This window comes from Plasmodium brasilianum, chromosome 3 (assembly GCF_023973825.1).
Source record: "Plasmodium brasilianum strain Bolivian I chromosome 3, whole genome shotgun sequence".
Lineage (NCBI taxonomy): Eukaryota > Apicomplexa > Aconoidasida > Haemosporida > Plasmodiidae > Plasmodium > Plasmodium brasilianum.
The window spans coordinates 225,598-253,101 of NC_090116.1; the positions used below are offsets into that span (position 1 = coordinate 225,598).

Here is a 27,504-nt window from a genome sequence, read left to right on the forward strand (position 1 = left end):
TAGAAAGAAAATAAGTAAGAGAATGTAAATAATAATACACAGAATAGAGATCATACTATTTCAATATCTAACTATTTTTTAAGTGTAAAATAAAATGCATACCCTGTAAAGAACCCCACATGATAACACAGTCATATAAGTAGCAAACAAATTGTCTATTCTTATATACATTCATACATTTACTCATATGTAAGCATATTCATGTATGTATGTACGTATATGTATTTATTCACTCACATATTGGATTCTTACGAAAACACAGTTAAACAACTTCCAGAATTGCTAAAATCTTTGAGGAAAGACGAAACTTCCACCAAGTTTAAAAAAGGAAAATATCTTGAACAAAAAAAAAAAAACTTTAAAGGTTATATAAATGTAGAAACACCATTTTAAAGAATTTTGAGAACATTAATACAAAAAATGATAAAAATAAAATCATCCAAATGTATAACGAAAGCAAATAAATGTGGTAAAGGAAAAAAGAGGAGATTGGAAATAAACCAAATATGTAATGAGAGCGAAAAAAAAACTGAAGATATGGGGAAGAATAGGTCAACTAAGAATGGAGAGGAGAGAGAGAAAAAATCACCGAATGAAAGAAGTGCATATAGTGAAAGGGAAAATACTATTATAGAAAATTCTGAACTTGCAGGAAAATTGAAGGCTTCAAAAATTACCAAACACCATAAAAGAAATGAATCTGTACACTTTTCCAAAAAGAAAGAGAAAATTTCGTTACATCAAAAATTCAGGCATGAAGATAAAAAAAATGTCAACAAAAAAAAAGGAAATCAAATAAGTAACGCCTTCCGGAAAATTGGAAAATCCTTAGAACAGACACAAGGAAGAACTATAAGAAGTAAAAAGAACTCCACTTATGAAAGAAAAAACAAAAACGAAAATAAAATTATAGTTAATAATGAAAGAGAAGAAAATGTAATGAATGTAACTAACAACGATGACATGAAGAACAGTGGTAACAGCGAAATGAGTGACATCAACGGCAGCGAAATAAATGATAGCAACAGCAACGAAATAAATGACATTAACAGTAGCGAAATAAATGACATTAACAGTAGCGAAATAAATGACATTAACAGCAGCGAAATAAATGACATTAACAGTAGCGAAATAAATGACATTAACAGCAGCGAAATAAATGACATTAACAGTAGCGAAATAAATGACATTAACAGTAGCGAAATAAATGACATTAACAGTAGCGAAATAAATGACATTAACAGTAGCGAAATAAATGACATTAACAGCAGCGAAATAAATGACAGCAACAGTGAAATCTGTAAAAATTGTGAACCTACCGAGTTGGAAAACACTTATGAAAGCGACAGTGAGCTGCTCGAGCAAAGCAGTACTTGTAATAGTAGTTTAACAGTTGTAAGTGTAAACACTGAAGAAGATAACAACATCAATAGTACATTCATTGGAATGTTAGAACGAGTTCATTATGGGGAAATTTTGTGTTTAAGTGAAAATAACAATTTGATGAGTAATCCTAACATAATGGAAACGTTCGAGATACATAAAGTTTTTGATGATAATAATGATAATGATGGGGATAAATTAAATTGCATGCACCTGAACAGCAAATTGGAGGAGTCAAATATTGATGATAATAAATCTGGAGAAGATTGCTTAATAAATAATGAACAAAATATATATGAGAATTCAAATAAATCCAAACAGGATAAGGAACACAGTAAAGAATATGAAGTAAAAAAAAGGATCATACAAAATGAAATATCAAGAAAAATATTATTGTTTCTTCCCTTCTATAAAAAACGTATATTTATAGATGCAATTACAGAGTATTTTGAAAAGGAAGGATCAAAAAATAGAGAATGTAGAGATGATTTGAAGACACAATGTTATGACATTATTAAGGAAATACATAGTTCTAAAACATCCGATGGTACACCTTTTAACAACAATAATAGAAATAACGAACTATTAAATAAATATTTTTGTGAAAAATTAAATAATAATAAATATGATATAAAATTAGAAATGGATTACTACGAATTTGAATTTTTCTGTATTTTTTTTTTAACTTATTTTCGGTTTTTATTATATTTATCAGGATTTATAAATTCTTCTTTCCTTTACCATTCTAATGAAATACATTTTAATTTATTCGTTCTGAACAGATATCATTACTTTGTTGACCATTTTTACTTAAACGATGATACCTCTCCATTTACCCATGAAGAAGCAAAAGATATTATATGTACATACAAAAAGTGTATCATATGTGTCTTAGATTATCTGGACGCTTTTTACCCTTTCTTACTGCTTATATACAACGTTATTACTTATGTTCATAGAAGATCAAAAAGGATTACCCAATATTTAGAGAGAAATGAAATTCTCACTGTAAAAAACAATAATCCTGATAAGAGATGCTCAGATGGGAATTTTTATCAACCGAACAGCTGTATACAGAACACGCCACATAGGGACAAATATCCCATCCATATGACTACACAAATTATTAACAAATTCGATATAATCAAAAAAATAAATAAAATTAAAAGGAAGTTCTTTAAACGTAACTACAACAAATTCATGTTAATGATTACGGAAAAGCTAAGTAACTATTGGGTTAATAACTACGCGTATGATGAACTGAACGATGTACAAATAACAGTCCTAGATTATTATATAGAAAAAATGATTCTAAACATAAAAAATAATATGTTTATAAAGTATATCATTTGCTCAATTGTTCTAAAATTAAATTCAATTTTGTCAAAATTAGAAAAAAAATCCTATTCAAAGGAAGAAGAACAAATTTGTACAATAAACATTTTAACTATTTCAACACTATTAAAATATGAATCTTTAAAAAAAATGAAAAAAAAAGATAAATGGTTACTCTTACTTAAACACAATTATTTTTACATTGAAAAAAGCTACTACTTCTTTAAAGAATTGCACGAAAAGAAAATTATTTATTATCAAATACAAAATTTATTTAGGTCCATTCTAAAATTTAAAATAAATATAGTTCATAACCCATTTATTCAGTATTTCTATATTACAGATTTTAAGAATAAAAACATGGATATGATTTATGATTACATCTATCGCATAAATAGTAATCATCAAAAGGATACTATAATAACCTTGTTTATTTATAAAAGATTAATTTACAAACTTCATTTTAATGTCACATACTATGGGTTACTGTATTCGATTTACAACTCTTTAAAATTCCTGTTTTTAGAAAAATCGTATATTTATTTAATAAAGAACAATAATATAATGAAAAACAAATTTATGTATTTATTTAATACTACTATTAAATCTTTAAATTTTGAAATATATAAAAACGTCGTTATTCCAACAAAAAACATAGTTAAAAACTATTTTTTCAATTTAGAAAATACAGTTATAAAAAATATATTATTACATTCAACAAAAAAATTGACACAAATGAGATTTAGAGGGCATACATGTACATATGTGGATTTTTCTTGTCATTATGAAAAACAACTTAGTGAAGAGTTATTCAGATTTCTGCAAAATGATAGGACACACAAAGTAGATAAGTATTATTTGGTAAAAGAAATGGAACAAATTATAAAACAAATAAAAAACAAATTGTGATAAAAAAACATATCTGTATGAGTTATCACACATCATTAAAGTTATTGCAACTATGTCTTATTTCACAATACCAATTTTGCTTTTACTAATTTACACAAAAGAGAAAAATTATTTATAAAATGTTTAACAAAAAAAAAAAAAAAAAAAAAACATTTTAAAAATCCCTGCTTCTATTTTTTGCTCACCTTGTATATCCATATCACCCAACAGTTGCTCACATATACATGTGTATTAATATATTATATATATACATGTATATTGTGCAAGCAAAAAAATTTCTGCCAAATTTCACATTTCTACACATGAATGGCTCTCTATATGTGGTCAAAATATTCGAGATACCTTTTTTATTTTGAAAAATGGTTTACAAAAGGATTTAAAAAAAAAAAAAAATACACATTCCTTTATCTTTATACTATTTTATTTTTTAAATTACTGTGAAAAAAATATCCACTTGTTGCATATATTACTTCGTATAATCAATATATACATAATTAACACATATGTTCATGTGCATTCAAGCAGTAGATCAGTTCATACACAAGTATTTATCTATATCTATATATCTATATATCTATCTATCCATATATATATATATATATATTATATATATATATAATATATGTTTAAAACAAATGAACATAATTTATGGTAAGATTTCTAAATTGATAATCTCTTTCCCTATGTTTTCTTTGAACTCTCTTCATCATAAAAATTTTAAAAAAGGAAGCAAAAGTTGCAATGATGGATGTGAAGGCACAAAGGTATATGTGCATCTACATGTATATACGTATAAATATATATGTATGTATACATTTGTATGGATACATATGTGTATGTGCACAAGTACATATATATATATATATATATATATATATATATATATACGTACGCATAGGATGACCGAAACGCATCTTCAATAAGAAAAATTCACTTATTAGCCGATTCAGTCACTCAATATTGACAAACAAAATAATTGCTCATCGGTTAATTTTGTACTTAAAAATTACGAAAAAAAAAAATAATATAAATATAACATAACATAAAAATAACATAACATAAAAATAACATAAAATAAAAATAACATAAAATAAAAATAACATAAAATAAAAATAATGTGACGTAAAAATAATGCGACGTAAAAATAATGCGACGTAAAAATAATGCGACGTAAAAATAATGCGACGTAAAAATAATGCGACGTAAAAATAATGCGACGTAAAAATAATGCGACGTAAAAATGAAGAACGTATAAATATAAACAGAAAAAAACTAAAAACAACAAAGATATTTGCACTGCATAATTTTCTCAATCTCCCCATTTCTGCTTATTTCATTTTTTTTCCTTTTGATATTTCAGTTTTATTAATAATTCTTTTACTTCTTTTAACGGGTTGAATCTTTTTACAATTACAGTTTCTTAAACATCTTTTCGTATGATTGGCATTTTTCAATTCATATTCATCGTTAATAAATTTTCTCTTTCTATGTTTCTGAAAATTCTCATTATCATTATTTATAGTATCTTCGTTCACTGGGCTAGTTTTCAGGTTACTTTTAAATTCATTTATTATATTATACATTCGATCAAATTTTTCTATTAATTTGAAATATGCATTTTTATCACTCTTTTTTATTTTATTTAAAAATATGTCATTACCATTTTCAACAAAATCTGTATATATATTATTATTTGGAATAAAAGTATTGTTCTTAAGGAATTTGTATATGTTATCTATCGCGTTAGCATTCTTGTTTGCATGTTCATCATCATTGTCATAGGTATTGTCATTCGAACTGTCATTATCATTGTCATCATGATCTTCCTCTTTTTCTTCCCCTTCTTCCTTTTGTCTGTAGCAACAATCATAGGTACCAATTTCTTTGTTTAGCATTTCCTTCATATCATTTAGGAACACGTTCCCCTTTTTTTCAACACCATTACTATAAGAGTTTATTGAAATATCGACACCCGTCGAATACGCAATAGCAATACCATCCTCATCATTATGATGATTCACCCTACTACTGATAGTTGTTTCTGAAACACCCCCCACACAGTCGGTAGCAGCCGTCGCAGTGGTTAAAGCAGTGGAAACAGTAGCTGCTGTAACAACTGTAGCAGTCGTGGCTACAGAAGTAGTAGTGGTATCAGTGTTATTACTTGTCATGTTATTACTATTACTATTACTATTACTATTACTAAGATTACTACTTTTTATTTTACAAAAAGTGTTGGTTGTATCACTTTCCTTTCCTTTAATCATGTTCATGTTTTCATTATTTCCCTTAACATACATTTCTCCTTTTTTTGGTTTACACCAATTATCAGGTTCAGTACTATTATTAATTTTGGAACAACTGTCTTGTTCAATGTCATAATTGTAAGCTGCATTGAAATTTTTATTACCATGGTCATTATTCATGATATCATCATAATTAGAAAAATCTTCTCCCTTATTAAAATTGCTAAATCTTCCTTCAACTTTATTTTTTAACATTTCGAAAATTATTCTTTCATTTCTTTCCTTTACATGTTCATCATTTTTTAAATCAGTAATAACATTACAGTACTTTATTTCATAAGACTCACTAATATTTAATAATAAATTAAATACATTTTCTTTTAATAACTTTTTCTTTTGAAGAAAATTATGAATTATATAGTCAACATTAGAATTTTGTATATTCATTTCATTATTATTAATTTTTGTAAATATATGATTAAAAAAGTTAACAGTTAAATTATCATATACATTGATAAAATTTAATACATTACTTTCTAGGTTCGAGTTATTTTTTAAATATTCTTGATTGTTATTTATGTCTAATTTCATACCATTAAGTAAGTTATATTCATTCATTAGAATTGGAATCTTATTTAAGTTTATGTATCCGTTATAATAATCGTTTTCTGTTAAATTTTTTTCATTCTGCTCTGCAAACTTTTGTAAGATACACTCATACTTAAATAATACGTTAATACTATTACTATATATTATGTTGAAGTAATGATTTATAAATTTTATGTACGAACTCTTATTGCAACACACCCGCATGAAGTAATTCAAATTATTAATTAATCTGCTCTTCTTAATGTTCAAATAATCATTTTGACTGAGTTCTCGTTTTCCTGCACGATGGGGGGAATAAGGAAGGATGGCAAGAATAAAAAAAAAAAAAAAAAAAAAAAAAAAAAAAAAGATAAAATGTTAATATTCAAAATATATGAACAATAATGCAGCACGGTTGTAAACAATATCAGTGTAGCGTCGCAGACAAATATAGCTGTGTAGAACGAGTCTTAAATAATAACAGCGCAGTACGGTCTTATATAATAACATTGCAGCGTGGTAGTAAAGAATAATAGTACAGCACGATTGTTACGTATAACACTGTAGCATAAGAATAACAGTACGAAACAACGACAGAAACATATGCACCGTTTCATATTATGAGAAGCTACATTTTTTAATACCTTTTGGAGGGGCGTTATTATTTTTATTGTATGAATTATTTTTATTATAGCACGAGTTTTCATTTAAATAGCTGATGTTGTCTAAAAGGTTAAGCAACTCCTTCCTATGCTTACTACCGCTGCTGCTATCATTGTTGCTGTCTTCAATGCCATTACTTCCCTCATTGTTATAATTATTACTACTGCTACTGCTGCTGCTACCACTGTTATTTCTCTTACTACTATTTTTATTTTCTACATCATTACTTGCATGTGCCTTAAAATTGTCAATATCATTTAATTCGCTATTATTGTAACTATTTAGTAAATCACATTTTAACTTTGTTATATAATCAACATTACGTGAGTCCCCTGTGTTAAAATCATAACAAAACGAACCCTTTAATTTTATTTCATTAAAGTAATTCTTTAGCTCTTCCTTATGCGCATACATTATACTTTTTTTTTTTTTTTTTTAAAAAAAAAGGAAACAAAATATGGTAGAAATGTAAAGATAAACGTAAAAACATAAAACAATGTATAATGCGATAAGGAAAATGTCTTTTTTATCACAAAACAGATTAAATAAAAATAAAAAAAGGAAAAAACAAAATAGGAAGAAATAACATCAACAGGATTTGAAAGAAATAATGGGGGAGAAAAAAAAAAAAAATACAAAAATTCTGGAAAATATTGCAAAAAACAAAATAGGGGGGGAGAGTAAAAAAGATATGCAAAAAATAATAAAAAAAAAAAAAAAAAAAAAAAAAAAACTTTAAGAAAATAACAAAATTATATTGTTCTAAACATAATCAAATATAAATGTAAAAAGAAAATGAAGCTAGCGATAATAAAAATGTACTTTTTTTATTTTCACAACATCACAAAAAATCTCTTCAAGTTATATAAAAAAAAAAAAGGAAAGAAGGAAAGAAAAAGAAAAACAGAAAAGAACATAGGTATGCATATTTACTCAATCTTTTTTAAAATTAAGATAAATTAATTATTGACAATATGTACGTGCCTTGACAATAAACATATGTCTTTTACAAAAAAGACATGATCTATGATTATTATTTAACTTCAGAATTACAACTTGCTCATCTTCCTCTTAATGATAATTAAAGGAATGAACAAGGGATATTGTGTAATCGTTTAAAGGTGTAATCTTATGAAAGTGCAATCGTGTAAGCAAATAACCACAGAAATTTGCATATATACAGTCATCCATATTACCATTTAAATATGCACATATATACATATATATATGCAATAGAAATATTGGAACGATACAATAACTATTTACATGCGGCATATTTCGCCTAGCACGTATCTATACTAGTAAAAAATAAATTATTGCATTATTGTATAATAAAAAACCCAGCTTTCTCATCTATATAATTTAATACTATATTTGAAAAATAAATACACGAAATATATTCATGTAGATACTCATATACACATATATATATATACGTCCGTAAAAATTTAGCAGCACACAACGACAAAAAAAAAAAATTAGCATTAAGTAGAAATGAAGCAAAAATAAATTACATAATGATACAATTATTATATACTATTTGATGAATGCTGAATGTATTTAAAAAATGGGGAATAATCCAAATAAATCAAATGGAAAAAAAAAAAAAAAATCAGGCAAATGATCAAGCATAATTTTGCTAAAATATTTGGCAATAAATTACTGTCTAATGAATTGTTGTTAAATAGCTTAATTGTGCTTTTTCTTTATAAATTTATGTTACGTAAACAAAAAAAAGGAAAAAATGGAAAAAGAGAAAAACTGAAAATAAAATATGTTATATGTACTTACTACTAAAAATTTTATGCATTTCCGTATAACATTTGAATGTGGGGTTATGATAAAGAAAAAAAAAAAAAAAAAAAAAACAGAAAAGAAAAGAAAAAATACAACGATTATAATGATTGCATTGTAACATTATTTATTCACATATATACATATACGCACGCATGTAATAATAATGTTACATTCATTTTTATGTATTACTTACAATTTTACATTTTCTGTTATTTTTAATTTTTTTTTTTTTTTTTTTATCATAACGTAAGGATGATAATACGTTCACTTGATCATAAAAATCCGTTTATATATATATCTTCAATGCAATTATAGGTTTACTTTAAACATAGGCAATTTAAGAATAATAAAAAAAAATGCTTAAAACTATTTTATACATATACACATATGCCCTTATGCCCATATACACATGTATGTTGGCTTATCAAGAAATATGTATGTTAAAAATTGTACTAAAAAATACATAAAAATAACGTAAGGTCATAATTGTTCTATGAAATATATTTTTTACCTTATTTTAAACAAAAATAGGGTTTTAAATTTTTACAAATTCTAATATCTATGTAGCCATATATATGTATATATATAAAAAAAAAAAAAAAAAAAAAAGCAGATAAATTCACTTCTACATAATTGTTACATATATATTTAAATATCATATATAGAAGCCCGACTTCCTTAGCTGGTTGATCAAAAAAAAAAAAAAAAAAAAAAGAAGAAATGAAGGCATTACTCCTTCGATATTTACATGTTAATAAAAAGGTGAATATTTAATACATATATATATATATATATATTTACATGCAAACACAAATATATGTGCTGTATTTATGTATATACATATATATATGTATATATATGCTTATATATATGAGCATTCATAATAAGCAGAATTTATACAAAAAATGTTTCATTATAAAGCACTTCTTATGGTAATTTTATAAATTTAATCAAACGTAACACCCTCTTAATGTTTATTTTGCCATTTCAAAAAAGTTTAAAATAAGTGTAATTCACTTACACAAAAGGGGGAATGGAAAAAATACACAATTATATCTATTCTAAAGTATAACTATATTCATAAATAACCTTGTCATTGGATATGTATAGCTTATAATTATTTTTTTCAAAATTTATAAGGCAGTAATGGTGGCAAATGCACGCATATCCATATATATATATGAACAATAAATACACGTAACAATGTGTATATATATATGTACGCATTCAAATATACATGTATAGCCCATAAGCTATGTTAAACCTCTTTTACGGAAATAAAATGTAAAAAATTAAAAAAAATTTTATCTATAAAAACCCACAAAAAGGATTAGACACAACAATTACAGTAATTTAATGTTCATTCGGTAAAAAAAAATATACATATAGATAAATGTATAACTGTTCACATATATATTTATATGAATACTTATTTACGTTTCTTGTAGTACTTTTTTTTAAAATAATCTTGAAAGTATGTAAAAAAAAAGAATAAAATAAGGAAAAAAAATTTTTTAGTATGCATTATATATTCTGTTTTTCATTTTAACATATAATTTGTTTTTTCTAAAAAAAAGAATATAATATACGATCATCCTATTTTATATTCTTGTATTCATCAATTTAATATAAGTATGTAAAGTTTTATAGATAATACCATTTTACAAGTATAAAACTACAAAAAAAGTAAAGTATTTATATACATCTAGGTATTTCTTCTTCTTGTTTTTTTTTTTTTTTCTCTTTTTCCACAAATCTAAAGATTTAAATATTGTGTTAAAAATTATAAAATGACACTACTAAAAAGTAAAAATATACAAGGAATAGGAAAAATGTATAAAGCGATGTACAAATGGATGGAAATAACAAAATAAATATTATGTTCTAATGTGTTTACATACGATTGCAATTTTACGAATTGTATATGTATAAATACATATATCAATATTAGTTATATGTGAAGATCATTTTGTAAAAATGAAAAAAAAGAAAAAGCAAAACATAAAAAATATAAATGAACATGGAAAAAAATAACATTATTTTATTTTTTATTTTTTTTGTTATCTTAATTTTCTTATAATATTTAACGTTCCTTTTCTTTTTAAGAAAATGCAGCTTTTAAATTTTAACTGAAGTGTCGATCTAAAATATATATAGTTCATATAAACATACATATTTTTATGTATATAAGTATAAATAATATGTATATGTGTACATATGTATACATCATATTCACTGTTTATTTTTTTTTTTTTTTCTAAATCGAATCATCATATCTCTACATATTTAGTGCTGCTCAGCTTTGAACATGAACTCAATTCAGCAAGGTTTGCCTTTTTTATTTTTTCACACCTTGCTATCTTGCTTTTTTAGTCAAATATATATATAAATTATGTATATTTTATATACATATATATATATATATATATATATATATATATACGTACTTTTAATATAAATGCCTGAAAAATGTTTTCTTTTTTAAGGAAATAAATTTACTAAATAGCATAAGCAATTAAATTACAAAAATCATAGTTACAAAATAGTGTAAATGTTCAAATTGCCCAATTTATTTTTCTATCGTTTTTGTGTGTTCACTCATATTTTACATGCAGTAGGTATTATTATTAGAGATAGTTCAGATATAGTATTTTTCATGCGTATACATACATACATGTTCACTACAACTTATGTGAAAAATTTTATATGTATCTTCCATTTTACATTCGCACTACTATGTTCTTGCTTCTTTTATCCTCGTTTTCATAATCATATAGAATTTTAAGGATACATAATTAAACATTTTAAAAATAATTGAAAATTCTTTTATCGAAATAGAGCTATTGTACAGTGCTCGCATTCACATAAAACATTTTTTAAAAAAATACACGTCTTCTATTTTACTTCTTGCAAAGATGCCCCGTGATAAAAATATAAATTTGATTTAATCATATTTATTTACAAATTGGACGTGTAAAAATAAAAAAAATAAAAAAAAACGAAGAAAAAGAAAGATCGATGTGATGCTAACGAGGGGATGGCAGGGACGGAAATTAAACTTCTTTTTTTGTCCCTTTATAACACATGCTAAAAAAATGATACTAATATACATTTATATATATATATATGTATAATATTAAAATAAAACGTTTTCGTGAAAGAGCCGTCAAATCGGGAAAAATTAAATAACATTTAACCCGAAAGCTTAAAGAAAAATTAAAGTTATTACTAAGGTATAAAAATATCCTTATATTTTCCTTCTTTTATTATTAATTCATTCATTTTAATATAAACATAACAGCTTTTTTCCTATTTCTGACACGAGTGTTTTATAACTTCTTTGTTCGTCCTTTCATTTCGTTTTCTTTTTTTTTTTTAAAAAAAAGAATAAATAACATTTAACATAAGCTAGACATGAACATGCATATAAATATACATACAAAAAAAATCTCATGTATACTTATGAAAATAAACGCTCTAAAATAATAATTTTTTGAAAATAAAAAAAAAGGAGAATTGTAAGAAACTCCATAATAACAAACGTGTTATAAGTCACAACATACTTGGATATTTATAGTATTATTTTATTCTTTATTTTTTTTTTTCTTCAAAAATTGCTCTTTTAGTTAATACAGTGTAATTTTTATGGTCCTATTTATTATTTATATATTTTTTTTCCTAGCATGTTTATTGATTGTAAACTTTACGAAAAAAAAAAAAAAAAAAGATATGAAATAAAAATGGGTCAAACAAAATGTAATGATACAAAAATAGATAGAAATAAAATGTGGTAGCACAAAAGGGGGTAAAATGATAAAGGGTAATACAAAATGGAGCTACACAAAAAGGTTTGAAACAAAAGAATTTTAACGAAAAAACAGTAAAAGTTATACTACAAATATTGGCATAAAATCTTTCAAAGCTGCCAATAAATTAAAGAAAGCATAATAAAGTGTGTTAAAAATGTTTAGTAAAAGATGAACACATTTTCTTATATTTCTGGACATTTACTTATTTTTGCAACATTATTTATACTTTTTATCTTTTTCAATTTGATTTTGTGAAAAAGGCACTTTTCTTTTTTCACGTACTTTTTTTTTGCTTCACCTCATGTTCAGCAGCTGCTTCATCTTTCTTCCTCTTTCTGTTCTTCCTTATTCTCTTTTTCATTATCCTCATCTTCTTCCCCGTCCTCTTCTTCCTCATCTTCTTCTTCCCCGTCCTCTTCTTCCTCATCTTCTTCTTCCTCGTCCTCTTCTTCCTCGTCCTCTTCTTCCTCGTCCTCTTCTTCCTCGTCCTCTTCTTCCTCATCCTCTTCTTCCTGTTTTTCTTCCTTATCTTTCTCTCTTCGCTTCTCTTCGTCTTCCTTCTTCTTCCTCTCTTCCATTTGCTTCTTCCATTCCAGGGCTTTTTGTAGTATCTTCATGTTCTACAAAAAAAAAAGAAGCATAACATGAAACATGTGAAACAAAAAACGTAATACATAGCATGCCTCGAAACAAGGAAAACTCAATAAAAACGAACTGTTCATTAATATTTTTTTTTACTTGTGATTGGTTTCCGTCGTCAGGGAAAACGTAGGTGATATATTCCTCGACCATTTCATCCTCATTATTTTTGATGACTTTCCTCTTAACTTTTTTGGGTAATCTTTTTGAAGTTTTTTCAATAACTTCTTTATCTCCATAATCCTTTTCAATTTCATATAAAAAGTTTATCAATATACATCTTTCATTCGCTAATTCATTCTTTTTGCAAAATTCAATTCCGTCCTCCAGAATTTCTCTACACCGAATTATATCATCGAAGTAGATGTATTGAAACTCCGCATAACTTTTGTAAACCTGTAGAAAATAAAAAAAAAAAAAAGGGAAGCAAAAATAAGATATAATATGACTAGATAACGACATAAAGTTCCTAATTCATACTTTAAATAATTAGTATAATATTCTTACCTTATAATGTTGAGTTATATTTAATAACCTCTCATAAAGGTTCTTCGCCCTTTCATACTCCTGTAGGTTTATTTCTAAGTCTATGTAATTCTTCCATATCTGACAGAAAAAAAAGAAAGAAAAAAAAAGGAAAAAATTAACAAATATATGAATACACATATGAGTAAAGTAGTAAATTGGTTAGAAAATTAGCATTTAGGCCAGTAAGTTAACAAATTAACAAATTATAATATGCCCGCAACGCGATGCACACGACTGGACGACATATTGGAAATGTACTCCCATCGGTACAGTCCCACCAATGATAACAAACTCAAACAACATTTGAAAAAATATTACCAGTTCAGGCAGCTTCATATCATCCAAGTGTATAGCTATTTCCGCGATCTGCCGAGCCCTCTCAACTTCATCCAATGAGAGCTCAAAGTTAATCATTGATAACCATGCCTGTCAAAAATGAGAAGTTAAAAGTAAAGAATGAAAATTAATGAACAACAAAAGTCGAACGTCAAATGACGACTGTGTAAAATTTATTCGGCGCACAATGTAAGTTGCACTTGGCTATCAAACAAAGTAAGAATAATTTTACGGATTTTCGTTTGCCACCGTTCTACTTCTTTCTACTTTTACCTTCGAGTTGAAGGGGAAGGATTCCACATACTTAGCGTAAATTTCTCTACATTCCTTGATGTTACCTAGACGCAATTCTATATCGCAATATTCTTCAAATATTTTTTCCTTCTTCACGTTTTCAATTGCATGATTGTATATAGATCTTACATTTTGAATTTCTAATTGCCTTAATTCAAAATTAGCATAAAGAATATAAATCTTTTTAAATGTAAAATTTTGCTTACTTAAAATTTTAAAAATATTTTTATACACTTGTCTAGCTCTTTCTATATTCTCAGCATATAATTCTTCAAATATAGAATAGTTAATCCATATATAAATGTATCTTTTCCAAAATTTTTTATTTGATACTAAAGGCACAACACATATTGCCCTTTCATATAATTCTCTTATTCGAACAATAGACTTGTCTTTATTTATTAAATTAATATTAGATTCTTCTAGTTTAATATAATTAAACCATATATCATAATCAGCTGGACTCTTTTTTAATTCTTCCTCATAGTATATCCTTTCTTTTAATATTAGAGTTTGATCTAACTCTTCTTTATTAGCATATTTTTTTTGAAATTGTAAAAAGTTTTTATATAAAAGCTCACTCTTATCTTTTGGTAACCTCTTCAAGGCTTCTATATATATTTTTCGACATCTTTCATACTCATTATTTTCTTCTTCAAAATTACAAAAGTATATATAGAAATTTTCATCTAAAAATGAGGAAGGAAATAATTGTATACATTTTTCAAAACATGCTCTAGCTCTATCAATATTTTTATATTTCTTTTCAAATCTAATAAATTTATAAAAACACTCTAGTTTGGGTATACTAACAATAAGTCTTTCGAATATTTCTCGACATTTACTTATTTCTTTACATCTTTCTTCAAAATTAATATAACATAAAAACGATGTTTCATCTATTTTCCATTTAATCCATCTTTCGTATATATTTCGAGTATTTACAAAATTATTTAAAATCTCTTCTAAATGTGCATATTTCTTCCAAAAGGTATTCTCTAATGGTAATAATAAAACTACTCTCTCTAGTAAATTCCTTGCACTGTTAATATTTTTATTTGTTAACTCAACTTCTACATATTTTAACCATAAATTCTTGTTTGTATAATCTATATTTAAAGCTCTTTCAAAAATAGATCTAGCTCTTTTTATATCTTTTTGTTTTATTTCCCAAAGAGCATATTTTATATAGGTACTTATTAAATACCTCCTTTTTCTTATCTTATCTTCAAATTCTTTCCTTTTAGTTATCTTATATTCATTTAATTCGTCCTCATCAATTAAATTGTAGTTTACCTTCCTCTCAACTTCTTCTAAATCTAGCGCTTCGTTTATTAGCTGTTCTGCCGTTATCTGAATGTCGGCCGCGCTCTTGTTCTTCACCTGCGAAGTTAAAAGGAAAGAAAAATAAAGTTAAGAAAAATGAAGAAAATTATATTAATAAATTATTGAACAAATTTTTTATGGAAACACGCATATTGCTCTATTTTAATACATACATTGTTCACTCTTCTTCATCCGATCGACAAAAGGGTGAAAAAAGAAATAAAGCATAAATATTACCAACAGTTGCTCATGCGTGTAGTAATCTAGGGGAGATATATTACTCCATTTGACGGTAATAAAAGCTCTATACGAGTACAGATACATACATGCATACATACATATATGTATACATATGTACATATATGCGCATACATTTATATGGCATAAGCGCGAATTATACACAAACTCATCTTATTAGGCATAAATTTACTCTCTTAATTCGTTACCTGCACCTTCTTACTATTTACACTCATAGTATCCTCTTTATTTACTAAAACTTGTATCTCCTAGTATATCACATATTTTTTAAGATGATATGGAAAAATGTTAAAATTCATAAAAGAACGATTTACATGTATATTTTTACTTTAATGTACTCTTCTACTTTTTTAAATATTAATAGAACATCAAACCAGTATTTCCTAAAAAAAGAAAAGTATTTTAAAATTTGATTTCTCAAAATAAAAAACCGTAAAAAAAAAAAAAATCTTCCTTTATTATGACATACATTTAGTAAATTTTTCCTTATGATCTTCTTCCATCACGTTTTTATTAATACATAGTTAAAATAAGATAAATAAAAATTTAGTGAAACCATTTCTTTGAATGCAAAAAGAAAACAACAAAAAGAATTTATCGCACCTTAAAGTTAGCAAAAAAAGGTATAAAAAAATATAATCATTTTTTTATGATGCTTGTAAGCGTATATTTACATTTGCCATACAAAAAAAAAAATATTATTTATGTTGAAACTTCAGAAAAAAAAAAAAAAAAAAAAAAAGTAACGTTCTCTCTGCACCTTTGTTTATTTACCATAGAAACAACTTGAAAGAGCCTAAACCATTCTCTTTCATTTTTACTTTTTTTTTTTTTTTTTTTATTTAGATTAATTAAAGAAGTCTAATTATTACAATATACATTATAAATTGGTTAATAATATTTCTTAAAATACGAAAACAAAATTAAAAAACGTTTTGCCTTTTTGGAAAAAAACCAAGTCCAATTTTTCATAATTAAGAAAAAAAAAAAAAAAAAAGTACAAGCCCTTTCAAGTAAAAAGATTTCTTTAAAATGTACTGGAATATAAAATACGGGTTGTTCCACATGTTATAATAGAACGCGCTTATTTGTTTGTTTGATAAATATTTTTTACAATTGCATCATTTAATGTCAACTATGCAAAACTATTATGCAGTCTGTGCTGTTTTTCTTATATATATAGAAGGTGCATATTTTTCCTGTTATCATATATAACAGTAATAGGTTTAGCAGTTCTATTATTTTTATCAGTTATCTTTTATTCCGTTTAGGACACTGCCAGTGTAAATGAAAATAAAAGAAACATTTTTATTTAAATGGAGAAGAAAAGACGAAAATTGCCAAAATTGCCATCTCCATTCCAAAATAAAAAATTCAAGTTAATATTTCCTCCTCTTTTTTTTTTTTTCATCTTTTTGCACGCTTAAAAAGAATAGTGAACTTACAAGATACTCTTTTTATTATTTAATTAAATAAAATGTTCTAATTAGGGAAAAATAATAAAGCCATTATAAGGACCTTTTAACTTTTTAAAAGTAAACGATTATATTTTGCAAAAAGAAGTTAAATTTATTGAAAGGTAGAAAAAAAAAAAAAAAATAAATAAATAGCTTAACATTTAAAAAAAATTAAATATTAAAATAATATATATTAATATTAAATATTAAAAATATCAACAATGTTTAGTTGTCTTCCTATAAAATATATACAAAACACATCATTTAATTACATAAACAAAAAGTGAAAAATTTTAAATAAATAATGTGTTTAACTTGAAAAGGTTATTTAACAAAAAAAAAAAAATTATATATTATAAAATAAATAACTTATATATAAAAATAAATAAGGTGAGAGGTGTTAATATAGAGATAAAGGGGTGAATATATATAAATAATAGCAAACAAATACATGAGGCATACACAAATATATTTATGTTCAAATGGATATATTATTATTTCACAAGTACGTATACAAAATGTTGATAAATGGTAACAAAATGTGTTAATTATATATATATAAATTAAGCAAGAAAAAAAAAAAAAAAAAAAATTACCATATTGAGGGATCCTACATTTATATATTACGTCGTATTAAAAAGGTAAATTTTCCTTATCCTTTTTACCTTATGTACACCGCATGATTTATGACTTATAAATTGGTACTCCCCTAATATTATCTCCACATATATATATATATATATATATACATATACTTGTACGCATATAACGCTTATATAACACGTAATGTATGCCCACTTCTTACAATTTCTCTCTATATATCCCTCGTATAGGCAATTTTTAAAATACATCTTATCCAGCTTTTTTTTTTTTTTTTGTTAATTTACATATATAACTTCCCTATAAAAACAAATTACAAACTTCAATCTTTCGTCGTACCGTAGCCTTTTCCATGTGTGCTCCCATGTAAATATTAGCTCTGCCATAACTTCCCTGCACCTTTCTTTGTATTCACTGTATTATGTTACCTTCATATTACTCATGTTATCCACATTGCTCATACTTTATATGCATCATTTCCATTAAGCTCTGTTAAAAGATATCCCCGTTTTGCGCTAATAACACTCCTTAGAAGATACTTCATAAAAAATATATTAACTATCTTCTTATTCTTTATTCAAAACCGTTAACATACAATTTTACAAGCAAGATGTACTAGCTTATTTTTCCATTCATATTATAAGTATATACGTAATAAATACACAAAAACTGTACATTTCTCCCCTCCACTTAAATCATTTTTCTCGCCACTATTGTTAATATATGCACCATTAATCATTTCTATATCATTTAACAATTTTAATATAAGCTACAATATATTTTTACCAATCTTCTAAATGGCATCAAGCTCACCTCCCAGTGCATATTGAATAACCTTGAGTGATTTATTTTAAATTATAAATATTTAAATGCGCATTACTTGAGGTTAAATGGGAACACAAAAAAAAAAAAAAAAAAAATGACGTAAAATATGAGGTTGTAATATGACGTAATGTATGAGGTATAATATGACGTAATGTATGAGGTATAATGTGACGTAATGTATGAGGTATAATGTAACGTATAATATAAAGTGTAATAAAAGGTGTAATATGATGTAAACTATAATGTAAGGTATACTATAAGGCACAATACTTTGCACAATATTATGCACAATATCAGACATAATTTAATGATAAATATTCTCCTTTTCCTACCAATTCCTACAATTTCTCCCGAATTACTTCTCACCATTAATCATTAGGTTAATTTTTCATTCGACACCGAATGATAAGCATATAATGAACTAATATTATTCAATGTACTACTAGCAGAGGAAACATCTCTCTTTACAGGTTCCACAATATTATTATTGGCTTTTATTTCATCCTTTTGTTCATCATAAATAAAATCATTAAAACTATTAAAACTTGATTTATGAATATCTGGCATATTATTCTTCATTCCTTTACGTACATTATTTCTATTTATAAAATAAGGTTTCGCACATATTTCTTTACTTTCATGTTGCATTTTTTGTACAGAGGCTAAGGACACAGCAGGAGATAATGGACATCCTGATCCATATTTTGATATTTTTTCACAAGGTTTATTAATTCTAGTATAATTTGATTTTGTTAAATCCTTATTATTCATATTTTCATAGCTACGATTATTACTTTTAACACTTTCATTCATTATATCATTGCTACTATTAATTCCATTTGTATTTTTATGTGCATTATTCATATTATGCCCCTCAATAATATTGTTAATATCTTGTCGTATCCTTGGTACTCTGTCTACTTTATAGCTATTTCGTTTCATTTGTGATATTTTAATATTAGGATTTTGTGAATTACTTTCTACTTGCGTCATTTTTTCATTTTGCATTCTAATTATTTTATCGTAATTAGCATTGCTACTAGAAGCTTCATCCACGTTGGAAGTTTCCCTTTTCACTGAGTAGACATAACTAGAGCAATTTTTTTTACCAGTTACCTTATTATTATTACTAGTGCTGTTTATTTTACTACTGTAACTGTTATTATTAATGTTATAATTGTAGTTCTTATAGACTCTTTCACTACTATCAATACCTGCATTCTTATTGCCATTATTATCCCGTTTTAAGTTGTTAACATTGTAATTCTGATTATATAAATTGTCATAATTACTATTTGCACATGTATACGTTGCTAAATTCTCAATACTAGGAGAACTGTCATTCTCACAAAAAGTTTTGTCTGGTATTGTTTTCATAATTGATTCCATAGATCCAAATATAGTGCTCATACTAGAAGAAGAATTGTAACCATATTCATTATTTTTAACTGGATGTACATTTTTCTTACAATTCCATTTATCTACACTGCTAGCGATAGAATTCAACTCATCTGTCTTTGGTAAACTTCTAACCTTTTCTTCTACTCCTTGTTTATTTTCTGGAGTATCATTTCCTCCTACTCTCTCTTTCAACTGTTCTTTTATTTTCTTAGTATTATTTAATATAAAGGTATTTCTTAATTTCTGGGTACTGATGTTAGCAATGTTATATACGCTGTTGACATTTTCACGTATATTGTTTCTCAATATATAAAGAAAAGTTCCTAAAGCAGCATTTACTTTATCACCAAAACAGCTTTCTAAATTATTATGTCCACCTTCATCAATAAACATATAATATGTATTTACATTCGTTTTTCGAATCATTTCCTCGGTTCCATGATATGTTAACAGTTTATCCTTTTTTCCATGAATAAATAGAATCGGACATTTTATTAGATGAACCTTATCTATATTACAAAATAAATCATAAGGTAACGTAAATTTAAGTTTTAATTTAACTCTATGAATCGATGATATTGGAGCTTGTAAGATTAAACCTAATAAATCTCTTTTTGTTGCTATATGTACTGAAGCAGCAGAACCTAAACTTCTACCATATGCCACTACACTGTCTTTAGGAACATTCAGATTTTTAGTTAAATAATCATATGCTGCTTCAACATCATTATAAAGATGAGTTTCAGTTGGATATCCTGTACTTTGACCATACCCACTATAGTCATATGCAAACAAATTTAATCCTAATCGTTTAGATTTATATTGAAAATAAGATACAAAATCACCTATATCCTCTGCATTTCCATGACTAAACAAGACTGTGATATCTGCATGGTTGTTAATAAAAAAACCGCATATTGTACTACCATGTTTCGTTTTTATAAAATGTAAATTCTTATTATTTTTCGAATAGCTTGGAGGATGTGGTCTAAATATTATCTGATTTAATACATTCCCCATAACTTTTTATATTAAAGGATAAAAAAAAAAAAAAAACAAATAATATAATAAAAAGGTTCTGAAACGATACATATATGTATTTCTTTTGCATGGGTATATATACATTTATACATATGTGTATTGCATGTATGCATATTATACATATGTATTAATATCTTATCAAATGTTTAAATCAAAATGTAAAATAATGAAAGGGAAAAAAAAAAAAAAAAAAGGGAAAAAAAATAAAACAAAGTACAAGGTAAACATGTAAAAGACTATACAAATTATGTATACACACAAAAACACATGTATATATATGTAAAAACATATATATGCAACATGTATCAACTAAAGCGCGCAGCTTAAAATTTGCCTTTTAAAAAATTATCAAAATTTTGCAACCATTTATAAATACACTTGTTACTTTAAATATGGAATTACATTTATAGTATTTTAATTAAATTTTAAAAATATATTCATTACAAAACACTAAATATACATAAAAGGAAAATTATTAAAAATTAAAAAAGGCACAATTCGTATAAATTGGAAATGTGGTTATATATTTTATAAATACTGGAATGCTTACTTAAATATATAAAATATGCATATATATTAAAAATTTATTCAAAGAAGTACATATAAATACAAACATTATATATACATATATATATTTTATATATATATATAGTACATACAATCGTTTAACACTTGGTTATGTTGCCTTTACCTTAACATGCATATGTTTTCACAACACTTTTTACATATACATATACACGTACACATATACTAATATACTTTCCCTTACATTAGTACAAATATAATCACGTATTCTTAAAAAAGCAAAATGCACGTAACAATAAGGTATCTTGATAAAAACATTTTGTGTGCAGGGCTAATTTTCTTAGTCTCCTAATTACTATCTTTATCTCGTTCTATCCTTAATCAAATTTACACAAAAATTAGGGAAAACCTAAATACAATGTAATACATCAATGTAATACATCAATGTAATACATCAATGTAATGCATCAATGTAATGCATCGATGTAATATATCAATCTAATGTATTAATGTAATATATCAATACTCCTATTTTTACGCCAAAAATTGCACTAAAAAGTATTTGTACATATGAGTATATATGTTGGCACATTAATTAATATTTTTTTATATACATTTTGTAATTATAAAATATTAAAAAAAAAAATTCTTTTTTTTTACTTTAAAATGTTATATATCCAAGCAGAAAAATATTTTTACTTACAAGCATCAAAGTTGTAATACAATGCATGAATTATATAGATAAATTATTCAAAAAGTTATTGGACAAAAAAAAAATTGAAAATATTAAAAAAAAAAATCATAAACAAATTATTTCTCTAATAAAAAAAATAAATAAAATTCCTTATATATTAATAAAAAATAACTGCAATTCGAAATTATGTCCACCGTTACAAATGAAAAAAAAAAAATTGTACACATGTATTTGTCCATGTACGTACAATAAATAATTAAAATGTAATATTCCACACAATTTTTTAAAGAGATATTGAAAGTAAATAAATAAATATATATATATATGTTTATGTGCACATAAATCAATACTATTTTTTAAGTAATTTATGTTTATTCCGGGGGGCGAGAACACGAAAATTTAATACTCTATTAAAATGAAATCGCACAATCATAAATATGTAATTAAAATTCTATATACATAGTAAATACCTTATATACTACTAAAACCTAAATTCATACACAAAAACAACTGAAATGTGTAATTATATATATATATATACAAGTGTATGTTATATGTGCATATAATTTATAATATTAAACACTACTACAGAGGTAAATATTTTCTACTAATTTCACAGTTTGTACAACAAACTACTAAATATTTAAATGGAGTATATTCCATAACTGTCAAAAATATAGAGATATATATCTATAATATATAAATAAGCATATATGTACTAAACATAAAATAAAATTATAAATATATACTTCTAAAAACCACGTACAAACTTGAATGAAATTTAAAATTTTCAAGTAAATAATTCTTTTCATTATAAAGAATAATTTATGTTTAATTTATATATTTTCTAATTAATTTTTTTTTAAACTTTATTATTACTATTTATTAGAAAACAAATTTTGTTTTTTTTAATATACACTGAAAAATGTGCTGCAATAAAATGTATGTATAAAGTTTATAATGCATTTAAGTATATATATAAATATACATACAAACAATATCATGAATATAAAAAATTAATATATGTAAGATATATGATAACATAATAATTACACATGAAGGAGATCCTTAAAAAAACAAATATATAATAAAAAAAAAAAAGAAAGAATGTTAACATAAAAATATACTTAAATGTTATATAACATGTAATGAAGAATTTTTGTACATGTATACACCCATCCAACAACAATTTACAAAAAGAACATTTTTTTCTTCTTTTAAAGCCTCTAAAAGGGTATAAAAATAAATTGATAAAAATAATATTTTCAAACTTTTAGAAATATATATAAAATATCTTCATAAACTTTTAATATTATTTAATTTTTTCCATGCATTTATACTTATATATATTTATACGTATACTATGTTATATATATATATTGTAATACATATAATAATTATACCCTTCTAATATATATGAGATTTTTACTTATTTGTAAATTTATATTTGTATATTTTTGTGCCGACGTATTTGTTACGTAAATAATATATATGTATATATATTTATATTTCTATAGATAACGTTGCAGCTATTTTTTTTTTTTGTAAGTTTGTTTATATATAATATATCTTTATTTTTTTAAACCGTAATTTTTTTTTTTTTTATTGCTCATGTTCTTTTTTAGCCTTTTAATTAGCAATTATTTTTACATATGAGCTAGAAAAAAAAAAAAAAAAAAAGCCACTTCATGTTTTCATGCATGTTTCAATGAATAATTTAAAATGTAACATAAAGTTTTTTATTGTATATCTTGTATATAAAAATTACATGTATTTAAACAAATGATTTTAACCCTAATTATTTTTAATAGTGGTAAAAAAAAAAAAATATATATATATATATATATATAATATATATATATATATATGAATATATAGAGCAACATGTTACATTACGTAGCATAAATCTGAGAAAAATAAAACGAAAAAAAAAATGAAAAAAAACGACACCATTATATATTTTAATAATTAATTTAAAATTAAGTAAAATTTAAAAAAAGCCTTGCATGGTCATATATTTATATATAAATGTAAATCTAACATATATATACATACAAACATACATGTAATGGAAAAATTATGATACCAGAGCACCAATGAATTAAATTTCTTCTGATAAATGTAACTTAATGGAATATGTATAAAAAATCCTTTTATGAGCATACGAACAATTCCCTGAGTAACTGTAAGTATGCGTTTTTTCATTTATATTAAAATACAAAACATTTTTATAGAGTCTTATTTTTTCCTTTGTTGAAGTAACCCTCAAATATTTTTATGTTTATAAAAAAAACTTATACAAAACAGTACAATTACCGAGATATCGTATACCATTTCCTACTAAAAATATACATACATACCTACATACATACATAAATTCATACAAACATACATACTAACATATATACATACATATATATATATATATATATATATATATATATATATATATATATAAGTATATTAAGTTATGTAGTAAAGTGAAAGTGTGACCATCTTAAAAGAACGACTCTTTTAAATGTTTGTTTTAACGTTTTCCATGTAGACATTTTAAGTTTATCATATAATACTTATTTTAAAAACTGATTGAAAAACATTTTAAAAGTGGATTAATTCAACATCTTATTATATCAATTTTTCCGTACAAGATTTAAAATAAGAATTTTAATATTTATCTAAAATGTCTATAGTAGCCCATATATGGTTCTGTAAATTTGTTTGTTAAACAATTTAACGTTTTCTTTGTCCTGTTTTATTTTTATATAACTATTATTTCCACACCATTAATAAGCAAAAAATTTTGTAAAGATAATTGAGCTACCGAGAATCTTGAATTAACCATTTAACTTACGAAATTTAAATGATAAAATTTTCTTTTCTTAAATTAAGGTTAATAAAACAGACGTCACAAAAATAATAAAATAGTAATAATAATAATAAATTACATTTTTTGCTAATTCTGCTTCTCTCTTTAAAGTAATAAGCATTAAACACAATCTTTTTTTTCAAAAATATATAAAAAAAAAACTATTAGGTAAAATATATAATTATATATCAAGGAAAATTTTTGAATAATATAAATATTTATACATTTATATATTGCCTATTTCATCATTTGATCAAAAATCTTAAAATGGTTTTAAAATAATATAAAAAAATACAAAAGAACCATGTTTAAAACGTGCATTTTCTTATAGTAATTTTGTAAAATTATATACTACCACTGGAAAATGTGTAAATTAAAAAGTGATACATCAATAGGAAATGGATTACATTTTTAGCACAATTTTTTTTTTTTTTGTTTATTAATGCGTATACTTTTATGGCATTATTCGAAACACACACACGGAATATAGGCTAAAATTTTGTTAAATAAAAAAAAAACAAATCTTAATAAAAGATTAGAATTTTCAATTTTTTTTTTTTTTTTTTTTCTTTTAATAGTAGTCACGTTCGTCATTTCTTACTTAAATAAAATTTGAATCTATAAAAAGTTATATTTCTTTATTTCCTCTCTTTTAAAAGATATAAGAATAAATATTATGTAATAGTGACAAATTTGTTTTACAATCGTAAATTTTCCCACATATTTCACGAGTGAACATGTCTCTATGAAGATGCTAAAAAAATTATTGCCGAATATGAATAACTTTTAAAGAATTCACAATTAGTGGTACTTTCAAAAAACATCTTTCCTCTTATCCGACAAAACATCTACTGTTGTGTGTGTTCGCCTACATATATGTATGTATATATATTTATATATTTTATTTTTTTTATATTAAAAAATTAATGTAACACTTTTTTTGACGTTTTGACTAAGCATTCCATAAACATATTACAAAAATGAAAAAAAAAGCAAAAAAGAAGAGCTAGAAATTAAAAAATGAACTTTTTAGAACACTCGACAAATAGAAACATAATACATTTAAAATATATTCCTACAATCACAAATATGTGTATAAATTAATGTTATATATATATATAATTTATACATAGCCGTAGGTAGGAATAAAAATTTCACCCGCACTACGTCATAAAAAACGTGTGAAAAAATAATACATTTATGAAGGTTTTAACCTTTGAATTTTTTTTATTTTACTCTTGTTCTTTTTGTTAAAATTAAGTATTTGTATATTCCAAGAATTTCATTTTTTGTGCTATAATTTTGGAACAGATAGCTCTTTTTTTTTTTTTTTTTTCTTTGGTTTCTCATTATACACTTACCAAAAATATATATTAATTTTTATTAAACATTTTAATCTTCACATATCGTACATTTTATTAGTTCTTTATTTTTCGTACTTTTTGCTAGTCCTTTTTTCGTAAATATTAGTACATTTTTCGTACATTTTCCTAGTCCTTCGTTTTTCGTATATTATATTAGTCCTTCCTTTATCGTACATTTTAGTAGTCCTTCATTTTTCGTACATTTTATTTGTCCTTTATTTTTCGACCATTTTATTTGTCCTTTATTTTTCGAAAATTTTATTAGTCTTCTTTTTTCGAACATTTTATTAGTCTTCTTTTTTCGAACATTTTATTAGTCTTCTTTTTTCGAATATTATATTAGTCTTCAGTTTTCGCACATTTTATAAATTTTTTTTTCAAACCCTTTTTTTTTTTTGTTATACGATTTTTTTTAAGTATTGAACATTTATGCATTGATTAGAAATTTTGTAATATATAAATAATCCAATACATTTTTGAAGTTTTTTGTTTAGAATATTATCGAAATTTTACCTAATGCGATAATTTTTGCAATTTTTATTTCTTCTCTTTTTCATTACGCAAAAGAAGGAAAATTATATACATGTAGTATATGCTATGTTAGGATAAATATCTGGAAA

At 24.4% G+C, this 27,504-nt stretch overlaps 4 protein-coding genes across 4 annotated transcripts; 1 reads left to right on the top strand and 3 right to left on the bottom strand.

Annotated features, from left to right (window-relative positions):
* Positions 1–420: 420 nt before the first annotated feature.
* Positions 421–3,627, top strand: MKS88_000853 (uncharacterized protein; the record flags this gene model as incomplete). The annotated part of the gene is made up of 1 exon (XM_067219493.1): positions 421–3,627. The coding sequence occupies one exon, from the start codon at positions 421–423 to the stop codon at positions 3,625–3,627; it is 3,207 nt and encodes a 1,068-aa protein (XP_067075221.1).
* A 1,328-nt stretch (positions 3,628–4,955) lies between these two features.
* MKS88_000854 (uncharacterized protein) lies at positions 4,956–7,538 on the bottom strand (the record flags this gene model as incomplete). The annotated part of the gene is made up of 2 exons (XM_067219494.1): positions 4,956–6,760; positions 7,106–7,538. 2 exons carry the CDS (start codon positions 7,536–7,538, stop codon positions 4,956–4,958), a joined length of 2,238 nt encoding a protein of 745 aa, XP_067075222.1.
* A 5,509-nt stretch (positions 7,539–13,047) lies between these two features.
* MKS88_000855 (pre-mRNA-splicing factor CLF1) lies at positions 13,048–16,926 on the bottom strand (the record flags this gene model as incomplete). Its single annotated transcript, XM_067219495.1, has 8 exons — positions 13,048–13,350; positions 13,469–13,765; positions 13,877–13,975; positions 14,216–14,323; positions 14,507–15,910; positions 16,300–16,359; positions 16,440–16,494; positions 16,886–16,926. The coding sequence occupies 8 exons, from the start codon at positions 16,924–16,926 to the stop codon at positions 13,048–13,050; spliced, it is 2,367 nt and encodes a 788-aa protein (XP_067075223.1).
* A 2,442-nt stretch (positions 16,927–19,368) lies between these two features.
* MKS88_000856 (alpha/beta hydrolase) lies at positions 19,369–21,414 on the bottom strand (the record flags this gene model as incomplete). The annotated part of the gene is made up of 1 exon (XM_067219496.1): positions 19,369–21,414. The coding sequence occupies one exon, from the start codon at positions 21,412–21,414 to the stop codon at positions 19,369–19,371; it is 2,046 nt and encodes a 681-aa protein (XP_067075224.1).
* Between the last annotated feature and the right edge of the window lie 6,090 nt (positions 21,415–27,504).